The sequence below is a fragment of the Callospermophilus lateralis genome, chromosome 4 (assembly GCF_048772815.1).
Source record: "Callospermophilus lateralis isolate mCalLat2 chromosome 4, mCalLat2.hap1, whole genome shotgun sequence".
NCBI lineage: Eukaryota > Metazoa > Chordata > Mammalia > Rodentia > Sciuridae > Callospermophilus > Callospermophilus lateralis.
The window spans coordinates 39601085-39614006 of NC_135308.1; the positions used below are offsets into that span (position 1 = coordinate 39601085).

Sequence of the window (12922 nt, forward strand, 5' to 3'; positions counted from 1 at the left end):
GACTGATGATGACTATCCTAATAAACTTTTATCATTCATTTTTATGAAGCATACACATTAAGATGAACCTCCTATATAACGCCTATAAGAGAAAAAAACTGCATAATCCAATACTAGCAGTTACTACACTCTAATAATCACATAATATGGGTAGAATAATAAGTGTTAGTATACAATTTACAAAATATTTTAGAGAATGGTTAAAATGAAAAAAATATCTTTGGGGAATGTAAGGGAGTACTAATTTATACTACTCAAAAATTGTTAAATTCACCAAAATTCAAGCATTACATTTTTTTTTTAAAATGACAATAAGGTCTAAAGTGCCACTATGACTATCAATTATTTAAGTAATGCCTTTCAATTTAGTACCCTTCCCAACTTCTACCCACTGTTTACTCTTTAAAGATGTCACTATTTGATAAAGAAAATAAAAGGAGATGAAAATTATAAAGTTTTGATAAAATTCTGGGTCATGAACAATAGAACTATTATTTTTGCTAATAGGAACCTGAACTTAATGCTTCAAAATTCAGCACTATCATCTCCTAACAATATGAGCTACAGAAAGTCATTTCAAAATACAAGCAAATGTGAGGTTTTTTTTAAAACCGGTGTAATAAGTACTCATTATTAAAAGTCTTAGAACAGAAGATGATTAATCTGTTAACTTTTTTTTTGATACTGGGGAATAAACTCAGGGGCACTTGACCACTGAGCCACATCCCCAGCCCTATTTTGTATTTTATTTAGAGAGAGGGTCTCACTGAGTTGCTTAGTGTCTCACTTTTGCTGAGGCTGGCTTTGAAAAATCCTCCAGCCTCAGCTTCTCAAGCTGCTGGGATTACAGGCATGCACCACCACCGCACCTGGAAAACTATTAACATTTTGATGCATTTTCTTCCAGTCTTTTTAAATTCATGTTTCTGTTTACATACAGAAGAAATCATACACTGTTCAAACAACACTAAATGCTGATTTTTTTTTTTTTCATTCTGTTTCCTTAAGATAGGTACCAATAAGAACAATTACTGGGTTAAGGATATAACTTTTGAAATCTTCTGCAAAAGTTGTACCAATTTATATTACTAGATCTTTATAAGTGATAGAAAAGACAGTACCCTGATTCCTCATCAAAAAATGGAAACAAAGCCAACTTAGCATCATAAGTCTCAAATGGTATGTAAAAAATTCTGAAAACAACAAAATAAATCAATTTTGAAAAATTCTAAGAATAAAGCATAATATATATAATTTCACCTAGACCTTATTAACATATTAGTCTATAATTCCTGACTCCCTTTCCATATTTGTTTGAGACGTCTTTATAAATCAGATAAGTACTAGTACTTATATAAACTAAGATGGTGGTAAACATATATGACTCCACGGAACCACGTATCTGGTATTATGCTGGAATTTAAGACATAAATTATCCATTGCCAAGGAACTTGGAAAGGTGATAAAGATATTTAAGTAGGTACATATTATATGATACAGGCAACAAAATAGTTTTATATAGGCAACAAAGTAGGTTTATACAGGCTCCAATGGAAACAAAAAGGAGAAATGGAAGTTATTCTGGCTTGAATTCAAATATAATTTCAGGGTCCCAAATAAAAATTTTACGTAGGAGTCTAGCATTAAAAAGGGCTTATAGGGTTGGGGTTGTAGCTCAGCAGTAGAGTGCTCGCCTAACGTGTGAGGGCCTGGGTTCGATCCTCAGCACCACATAAAAATAAAATAAAGGTATTGTGTCTATCTACTACTAAAAAATAAATATTTTTTTTAAAAAAGGGCTTATAAAGGGCAAAAAAGGACTTGAGGCAGAAAGTACAACTGGTAAGGTAAGAAACAGTGTTAACAGCCTTGAGAAAACTTCAGATCCCTGTCACTAAAAGAATAAAGTTCAAGGTGGTAAGAAATGAGTCTGGAAAGGCAAGATGGAACCAAGTCCCCAGTGGACATATATGTTAAATTAAGGCATTCATACTTTATCCAATAGGCATGGTAAAGACAAAGTTGTAAGCAGAGGAATAACAGGATTTTGTATTAAGCTTTTTTAAAAAAAAAATTTATTTTTTAGGTGTAGATGGACACAACACAATGCCTTTATTTTTATGTGGTGCTGAGGATTGAACCTGGGTCCCGCCCGTGCTAGGTGAATGTTCTACAGCTGAGCCACATTCCCAGCCCTGTATTAAGCTTTTAATTATATAAGATTTTGGAATTTCAAATTGGGAGTTCCATGTTAATGTCAACTATTCATGATTTGCTTAGGAATAAGTTTATTAAAATGTGTCAAAAAGTATCATTACACAACACAAAAGCATTTCCAGCTTATATTTCTTAATATCAAGAAATGTGTACCATAATCTCTACTACATAAAATCTCATACATGATAAAAATGTGATAGGGTAATTTTAAAACTTGCTTTAATAAGGCTTTTCAAATCCAAGATGAAGAACTCTTTAAATTAAAGCAAATTTAAGAAGAGAACATACCTGAAGATATTTCTGTAGACCTATTATATTTTATTATTTTTTCCAGCTGTTCATGATTCTTTCTGCAGAATACTTTTGCTTGAACAGGCTCTTCAGTCTGAGCTGAATGTCTGTTCCTACTTTTGCAAGGTTCACATGTGCTAGACATACTGGCACTTTCATATCCTTTAGTTTAAAAAAAAAAAAAAAAGTTACAGCTGTTACCAGTTGCAGCAACTCAGAGTGAAAGAGAAATCGATTTCCATAGTGAAATAGTTCAAGTAACTTAATTTATAGTTTCTATGAAGGCCTGGCATCAGTTGAACATAATACACTACATAATATTATCTTGGAGCTATCTTTGCAGAAACCTTTGGAAGCACAGGGTAATAGTAATACATACTTCACTAGCTTTTGACACTTGCATTAAAGACTTTATCCCATTTCAAAATATAGTACAAGGCAGACCTTATACCACCAAATGCTCTACCGGACTCCAAGTTAAAAAGTTTTCAGTATTAGGAAAAACAAGAATCATATTCAATCTATATAAATATCCATAATAAAGTGTACTGGGCAATAGTCAAATATGTCTGCCTTTCTTATTTATTATATATTTTATGCAAATGACTTGGTTTAAAAAGACTTACCCCCCTACAGGTTATACATATATTCTACTACATTTTCCTTCTATGTATTTTTTCCCCTCCCACATTCATTTTGCTATATGGTACAAGGTAAGAATTCAATTTTGTTGTTGTTGTGGGTTTACATAGGTAATTGATTATACCAACCCTCTCTTCATTGAATTAAAATGTGTATTGGCCAATATATTAAACCCTCTTATTTACTAGATTTTATTTATTTATTTATTTTGGTGCTAGGGATTCAACCCAAGGGCACTCTGTCACTGAGTCACATCCCCAGACTCATTTTGCATGAGCCCAGACAGGGCCTCACTGAGTTGCCTACCGCCTCCCCTTTGCTGAGCCTGCCTACACATCAGAAATAAGGGTACGATTGCCACATTATTATACAGAATGACATAATTGAAAGTATTGTTGGTGGTGTCATTTAACAGCACACAATGCTCTGAAGAAAAAGCCATTTAAGCACATTATTCTAACAAGAATGTTTTTATAAATGAAAATAAGCTTTTGATTGCTAATACTGAATCACATGAAAAAATGCTAATAAATAAATTTAAATTACAATGCAGGTTACTTAGCATATATAAAATTATCTCTGGGGGAACCCCAGTAGGTACTTTAAAAAAGATATACATACAAGGACCAAAAAAAAAAAAAAAAAAAAGAAAGAAAGAAAAATACATACATATATACAGCCAACCCTCCCTCCCAAACAACCAAAAATGTGACATGAAACATATCACAACTCAGATGCTATGAAGAGAGAAGAAGAAAAAACTACTGTTTAAATATGAGACCCAAATTTAAAACATCAAAGGCTAGATTTCTGAAGTTGAGCTACTAACATGTGGTTGAACTGGAGGGCACTTTATAGTAATCCTCCAGGAGCAGCAGAAGAATTTAATGAATGTTAACAGTATAGAATAACACTGGCTAGGTCAGCTAGTGTAACAGCAGCAAGAATAATACATGAGGTTCATTACTTTAAGGGTGTGATCTTCTATACCACTTCATTACTCTTTCCTTTATCTCCATTTTTTTTCTCAGTATGAGTGGCTCATATAATTAGAAGAAACAGTACTTCTATATGGCCCTCCTTTGAAGGGAAATGGTTTAGCCATGGCCCCTTAAAGACCTTACATGTTTCAAAAGAGGATACCAGATGTAAGGACTAAACCACTGCTGAATCTAATTCATGGCAGAAAATCATGTGACCCTCTTGGAATACAGAGCTTCTATGTGATCATTCCCTACTTGCTGTCTTCTCTCCCTGTGAGGCTATTAGTAGATAGTTTTGCATTGCCACTCAGATTCTGATGAAACATGAAATCTTTCCACCTCACTCCTGAGGGGACATCTGTAGACTATTAAATGCCTTAACTGCAGTACAGCTCTGATTCTCAGCAATAGGGTGTCCTACCACTGAGGTTACAACTGCCATTTGGCACCTCTTGTTTCAGTTTTCCTCTTTTAAGTGTGAGACAAGGGAGCTGGCATCTCTGACTACTCTTGGTTTCTCAGGCCTTACCTTACCTTTTTTTTTTGAGATTCGATCTCACTAAGTTGAACTTGTGATCCTCCTACTTCAGCCTCCTGAGCCACTGAAATTATAGGCGTGCACCACCACAAAAGTCTCCCTTGCCTAATTCTTATTTATTTATTTATCTATTTGTTTATTGGAATGGGGTATTGGGGTTTGAACTCAGGGGCACTCAACCACTGAGCCACATCCCCAGCCCTATTTTGTATTTTTATTTAGAGACAGGGTCTCACTGAGCACCTCGCTTTTGCTGAGGCTGGCTTTGAACTCTGGATCCTCCTGCCTCAGACTCCTAAACTGCTGGGATTACAGGCACGCACCACTGTGCCTGGCTTGCCTAATTCTTTACATCTGTTTAATGTGAGTAATAAAAGAGGGTGGAGGAAAGACATAAAAACATAAATAGAACCCTGAAGTCAGTACATTAACAAGTCTGTTCAATTTTCCAAGAAAAGAAGGAAGAGGCGAAGATATAGACTATGGACCTATTTCCCCTCAAGAATATCAAAACAAGAAACTGGCTTGGCAGAGTGTCACCAAATATCTGATAACTGAAAAACTCAGCAAAGCAGGAAATCACTTTCAGATCATAAGGTTTAAATCTGAACTGAAGCAGAGAAAATGAATTTTATATAATTGGTAAATTCTTGCCTCACAAATAGTTAAAATAATTGCCACCGTCAGAATGAAATAAGTGAAGATTTAGCATTCCACTCAATGAAAGAATATCAATAAGTGCAAAAAATATATATAAACAGTTAAGTCTAGTAAGTTTGGGACAGTAAATTAGCTGTCTCAATTATCTCAAAATAGCAACTTAAGTACCACTGTGCTGGTCAATTTGTAATATGCTTTTTCCTTTCCAAATTCCTGTTAGCATGCTTCATCCCAATTCTATATTCTACATTCTTATTGTTACTCTGATTTGGAAAGTTTCTAAATCTTCTCTCCTCTGACCCCATTACTACTTTTTTTTAAGATGCAAAAAGCATCCTTTTCTTGTAACTACTGTTGGCCATTTCCTTTCCAAACAGAATAAAAACATCAATCAATGACCTATCTCAGCACTTCTCAAGACTTTTGTTTTTTAAAAATAATTTTAGTTGTAGATGGACACAATATCTTTATTTTGTTTATTTAGTTTTTAGTTTTGTTTTTTTTTAATGTGGTGCTGAGGATAGAACCCAGTGCCTCACACATGCTAGGCAAGCACTCTACCACTGAACCACAACTCCAGCTCTACTTCTACACTTTCATGTGTGTATCTTCAGACAGAATACATGGAATCTTGGTAAAATGCATAATTTTACAAAATGTATGATTTTGTTAGTATATGAGTGCCCAAAATCTCCATTTTGATTTATGTTCCCAGATGATGCATCAGCTTATCCATATCTCACATTTTGAATAGCAAGTATTTAGCTGACTAATGTGATTCTGCTACATATTAATCTGACTTTGCTACTAGATACTATTTGATTCTGTTATTGAATCTTTTATTTTTGTATGTGTGATTAAAGTAATACTCTCACTAACAGAGGGTCTTGAATGCCTGTTGAACAAATACAAAAGTTTGTTTTGGCAGGCATTTGTAAACTTAAATATGAAGGAAGAAAGCATAAAGATGACAACGTCAACCCCTGCCTTAAAGTTAAAGATTATGTTTTATATATATATGGAATTGCAATTTCTCAGAATAAAGCTGTTTACAAAAACTACAAACACATCAATATTTCTAGGCTTAGGGAGACATGGCCCTAAATTGGCAAGGGTTCTCTAAAACTCTGCTACTCAAGGTGTGCTCCACAGATCAATATTGGTAATACCCAAGTCTGTTAGAAAGGCAGACCCCCAGGATCCTTCCAGGCTACGTGAACTAGAATTTGCAATTAAAATAGATTCTGAAGGAGTCTGGTGTGAAACATTAACATCTAAGAATCAATGCCCAAAATTTAGCAAAGCCCAGAGCAACTTAGCGAGACACTGTCTCAAACAAATAAAAAATAAAAAAGGGCTGGGGATGCGGCTCTATGGTAAAGTACCCCTGAGTTTAATCCCTGTTACCAAAAGAAAGAAATCATTGCCCCGGCACTCCCGAATCCCCTGGCTGAATGAGAGAAAGCTAGAATCAACCATTTTTATGGGGGCAAGGCATTTGGGGAATAAAGTTATATGACTATTCGAAGGGCCTCTCTCAAAATGCCATTATCTGGTGGCACCAAAAGTAATCTTGAAGAAAGCACAGTAGTTGTCTGAATGGTTTCAGCACTGGTTAACATACAAAATAAATCCACTGCTCTTGAACATTTAATTACTAGAAAATTATTTCAAGAATATGATGTGTACACTAAGAAAAATGCCATCCCTGATCAAATTTGCTTGTTTGACCATTAGATAGATTCTTCAATGAGGGAAGGGGTAGGAGCCAAGGATTTCAAGGATGCATGAATTACTAAGATACGCCCCTCCCCGAAAAAAAGTGCAATCATTCTCTTATGTTACATCCATAGGTTTTGCTGGCTTTTTTAAGGGTTCCCATCACCTAAAAATGGTTAAGAAGAATGCTACCAAAGTTGATGAGTATATTTTTTTTACTACAGGATTTCCCAGGGACTTTAGTATACCTGTATGTTTTAAGAACTTCCAAGAGAAGGAGTCAGCAGTTATACATAATTTTTTCAAACTTTCCTTATTATAAGCTTAGAATACTTTATTCTGAAGTACCCAATAATATCTCCTTAAACTCAACAACCTCAAAACCATAAACAAAAAGAATCCCTTGCAAATGTAAGGAAGTATCCCTTAGCTATAATATTCCAGATTTTAGTGAATAAAAACTATTTTTACCTAGTACTTGACTTCAGAAAATTCTCTAAAAAATCAAAGAAAACCTATTTTTTTTTTTAAAAAAAGGTATAGGTAGTAGCACTATGAAGAAAACTTTAGTGTGATACTCAAAAGCATGATTCAATAAAATATCAGTTTGGTTCTTTTTTTGTTTGTTTGTTGTTGAAGGACTAACAGTGGCTGTTTTAACAGTGGCTTCATTTGTGTGATATTCAAAAATTACAACGTAATTATAAGCCCTCATTTCTTTAAATGAAACCATCAAAAATCTAACAAGTTACAAAAAGTGGAATGCTGGATCAGATGTAACAAAAGACAAGAGTAAAAACAAAGACATTTTGGGAATTTTTCAGTAACCTAGAAAATTTGGAGAACACCTTTCTGAGTGAGCTCACAGAAACCATATATGCAGAAAACATTATGAAGCACAAAAAAACAATGTATGATATGTTATAAAATATTTACATTAAACTCTCGGAAAAAAATAATGAAGGTAACTAAAACTGACTGTTAGGTCACCAACACTAATGCCAATAAACATTCAACAAATTTCAATACTTACCAATATTTTTAACTCTGCTTTTCAACTGAGTAGAATTCCTCTTTTTACTCTTCGATTTGGGTGTTTTGTCTTTAGATGCCAGGCTGGCTTGTGCAGATGCTTTTCTTGTCTTAAATGTTTTAGTTACTGTTGTTGGATCTACTGGGTCAGGCATACTGCTAAAGCTTTCTAATGATTCTTCATCAAACTGGCGTCTTCTCCTGCTCGTATCTAAGTGATTTTTGCGGTTACTATTTGTAGTTTTCTCTACAGACACTGCAAATCCAGTCTTGATAAATGGTTTTCCTATTTCTCCGTCTTGGTCATACGACCATGGCGTCCTAATGTTTTCTACCTCCTCTTCAGGCTGTTTCTGATTCCTTACCAATGAAAACAAGTATTTAGAAATCACACTGTAAATTTATTAACCGAAAACTTCAAAAACTAGTTTACTAAGGAGATTTTGGTGAATAAAATCTTCAACAGGTTATAAAATGTTTTCATTAAATATGCATTAAATGGGCAAATACTATATACTACGGATTACTTGAAACTTTAATTTTGGACTCTTCTCACTAAACCATTTTTACTGGCAAAAACTCAAAATCAAAGATCTAGCATTTATAATAGAAAGAAGGAAAGCAAAATTAAGGCAAGATGGGACACAGAAGGAAAAAAAAAGTTCAGGGAACTGAAAAAGAGCTGTAGCAGAGGGTTTGGGAACATACATGGATCTCTTTTTATCTAAAGAACTTCTAACATAACCAGAATTTATGAAAACAAACTCTGTTCATTAAGTATAGCCTACATCTGTTGGTCTAGTATCTTTTCCTAAATTTTATTTGCTGAATGCTGGCATCCCGTAATATTTAAAAGAAATTCACTATTCATCTAAGTTGGAGGAAAAAGGCAAAACAAATTTAATATAGGTATGTAGAATTTCTTAGAAGTTTTAATATGTCAGTGTGCTTTATAAATGTCTTAAGAGTAATAGTGAGCAATAATTCTACAACTTTTTATCATAGAACTTGCATGGACAACAGTGTTCCAAAGAACAGTTTGGGAGACACTGTCCACAGGGTAATACGTCTAATATGTTTACTAACCTAGCAACTTTACAGGAAAAGTTCTCTGACCCTAGCTCAAAGCTAAAAATTTTATCTGACTTGTTATCTCTATAGTTATTCAGGGAACCTATGATAGTTGAGATTTTAGGAGATAAGTTCTATCTATTCAGAGATGGTAAAAATATTTAAAATAAGATATCCAAATCTGTCCCAAAAATATAAATACTTAATGCAAAACTAAAATAATTTTAGAATAATTTATATATATATATATAAAAAACAAAAAACATTGATAATAATGAAGTAGGGAAATGCATTAGAATGAAGTCCCATTCACTGCGATGGAGATTCATGGCAACAGTACATTAAACACCGTATTCATTTTTTTTTTAAGTTGTAGTTGGACACAATACCTTTATTTTATTCATTTATTTATTTGTTTGTTTTTATGTGGTGCTGAGGATCAAACCTAGTGTCTCGCACGTGCTAGGCGAGCGCTCTACCGCTGAGCCACAACCCCAGCCTCCCCACATATTCAGTTTTGATGAAAAAAAAAAAAAAAAGTTTCATAGAACAACATCAAAGTTAATAGGAAAAAATGGTTAATCCAACTAATAAGAGTCCACAAAGTCCAAGAGATTAATTGTAGGATTCCTAGAGGTGATTACAAAGTCGGGATTCTAATTTTTTGGTTAATCAAGTTAAAATAAAATCCCTAAAAGTTCATAACAATTAGTATCAAATGCTAAATTAAAAGGCTGAGACATGTCCAAAAATATAGCTAAAAGTAAATGGAATGTGAATTTTGGGGGAACAGGAATACTAGAAATTGAATTCAGGGGCACTTTACAATTGAACTATATCCCTAGCCCTTTTCTTAAATTTTTTATTTCAGGACAATCTCAATAAACGGGTAAGGCTGCCCTCCAACTTGTAAACCTCCTGTCTCTGCCTCTAGAATCACTGGGATTACAGGTGTGCATCATTCCTTGCCCAGCTACACCACTGCAACTGGCAATGTGAATTTTTTTAAAGGACTTAGACAGCAAATCTTAAGAGATGTTTCTGACAGAATATAAAGTTTTTCCTGAAACTAATAATAAAAACACTGTAAGATTTTCACCAGCTGATTATGAAAATAAATTTTGGGGAACGACATTATTGTAAAAATATTATTTATGTAGCTATAAAAATGCCTAAAGAAAATTACTATCTTGAGCCAATCTAACTAATCTCTCACACTATTTGTGTCAGAAATTGTACCTGGGAGAAGTATCACATTAAAAAACAAATATGTTCAATGGAAGTGTAACTGATGTGATTCTACAATCTGTATACGGGGTAAAAATGGGAGTTCATAACCCACTTGAATCAAAGTGTGAAATATGATATATCAAGAACTATGTAAAGTTTTGAACAACCAACAATAAAAAAATAAATTAATTAATTAATTAAAAATTAATTAAAAAAAATATGAGAAAGAGAAAATGAAATCCTAACTAGTGACTGATTCTATTAGTAGTCAATATTATATCTGAAAGATCTTCAGAAACTGATTCTAATCAGAGGTTATGAGTCAAATAGACCATCACTTAACAAATATCCTCCAGTAGTTACCATTACTTTCTAGTCCTAAGTCAATGAACAGTGAACTTTTTTAACATTACAGACAAACAAATCAAGGACAAAACACTATATGGGTCAGGTCATATCCTTCCAAATTAAATCTCACAGAATATCCTGGACCAAAATTCTGAACTACTCTTGATCAGGGTTACCAGCAGATATAATATGCCTAAGAGATATCTAGTAAGGTGTAAAAGTTTCATATTTCCAATACTATCAAGCCAAACCATCACAAACATCCTCCTTCATTATGTTTTCAAATTACACATAACTACATAATTACAAAAGTGAATGCTTCAGCAAATAACAAGTCATGTTCACAATCAAGTACCTCTGCTTTTCTGCTCCAATAGAGGAACTGCTTTCAAAAGGTTTTGGGAAAGCCATATATTCTGTTTTCCCTGAAGAATTCTGGGCTAAAGGTTGCTGCTGTTCAGTGGATGTAGAAATATTCTGAGAAAAATCTCCAAAATTAGAAGGAAATAAAGGGCTGAAATTCATACCTAATAAATAAAAGCAATGGGAAAAAGAACAATAAAGAAATGTCTTTAGCTTTAAATGAAATTAAAGACAGCTTTTAATTAAAGTGCTACTCAAACCCACTCAAACAGAAAATTATTCATTTAATAAATTAATGTTTATTTATTCAATCACTATTTATACTCAGCCATTGGCATACAAAGATGATTAATAATCCTTACTCCTTAAAGTACTAAAGTTATAAATATTAGTAAATGATATTTATCAAATTATTACAGGATACCAGACTCAACTATAGGCACTTTACATCTTATTTCATTTACTGTCCAAAATAACACTATAAAATTGATACTATACTCATTTTACCATGAGAAAAAAAGGCATAGAGATCAAACGTCTAATAAGAAGAGCTGGTTAGATCTCAGGTACACAAGAACCTAAAGTTTATATTTTTTCCCACCCTAATCAGGCAAGCAAAATATCATTACATACTTACCAAACAGTGCTTCCAGGTCCCTGCATAGGGCTATTTAATAACCTGGAGAGGAGGGCTTCACAAACTGAACCCGTTTATACAGAACGAACAATTATTGTACATGGTGTTGGCATAGGTATAAGGAGTATTACAGTGAAAAGGAATAGAATGGGCAACTTCTCATTTATCACTTAAAAGTCTACTCAATGTTTGCTGTCAATATTCACAATCTAGAACTAAAAAAGCTTGTTCAATTTTTTAATGCCACCATCTTGAAAATCCTGTTAAGAATATATACTGTGGTACATGAATATTTATGTTCACAAAGCTCTCCCAACTTTTTTCCTCCTCCTACATTCACTTGTAAACAACAACTCTCCTTTATGATTCATTTCATTTAACTGGTCACTTAACTTATTCACTGTATTTCTAAAATGTCTTTTCAATTACTCATTTTTCTTTACCACTACTAGCAATGCCTTAGATCAGGTTGTCATTCTTTCCCTAATATTAATGCTAAAGTCTTTTATTTACCAGCTCCTCCTTCCTTTTCAATCCTCCCATACTATCACCAGTTTAATATTTCTAAAATATAAATCTCACATCTGCTCAGAGTCCTTCAATGGCCTCCTCTTCTCTGCAGTGTAGTCGAAGTGTTTTTGCCAATTACAAAAGGCTTCTGTCCTATCTACTAGTCACACTTAACAACCTCTAAATTTCCTAAGTGATATGTTATTTCATTGCTTTGTTACTCTAAGTGGCTCCATTGATTAGAAAGTCCTTTCCTTTCTAATCTCTCTGGTAATAAGTTTTATTCAAAAACTAATTTGCCCAAGCATTCGCACAATAGCTACATCACTCATGGCACTGCATTATAAGCATTTGTTAACATTCTTAGCTTCCTCAATAGATTCTTAATTCCTGAAAGGATTTATCTCAGTCCTTTGACTCCCAATAACTGAATGAAAGCCTAAGAGAAATGCACTTACCAACAAGATATGGTGCTTCTATAGAAGTATACTATGTTAATCATCTTTACTCTCCTAATGCTTTACATAGTGCTTGCTATAGAACAGCCACTAAATAGATTCTCTCTCTTTCTAAATAGCTGAAGCAATCATTCATAAGTAATTTACTTAATTTTGTTAGCAACTATATTATTAAGCTTAAGTTTTCATTATAAGAAACAAAGTAGAAAAAAAGTTTCTAACT

At 33.5% G+C, this 12922-nt stretch overlaps 1 protein-coding gene across 5 annotated transcripts in view; it reads right to left on the bottom strand.

Moving 5' to 3' along the window:
• Positions 1-12922, bottom strand: part of Pcm1 (pericentriolar material 1) — a 92379-nt gene that overhangs the window by 28312 nt on the left and 51145 nt on the right. For all 5 annotated transcript variants that reach the window (XM_076853742.1, XM_076853745.1, XM_076853744.1 and 2 more), the window contains 3 exons: positions 11087-11258; positions 8084-8442; positions 2506-2670 (listed from right to left, as the gene is read on the bottom strand). In XM_076853742.1, the coding sequence (XP_076709857.1) occupies positions 2506-2670; positions 8084-8442; positions 11087-11258 (696 nt within the window). The remainder of the gene's footprint in view (positions 1-2505; positions 2671-8083; positions 8443-11086; positions 11259-12922) is intronic.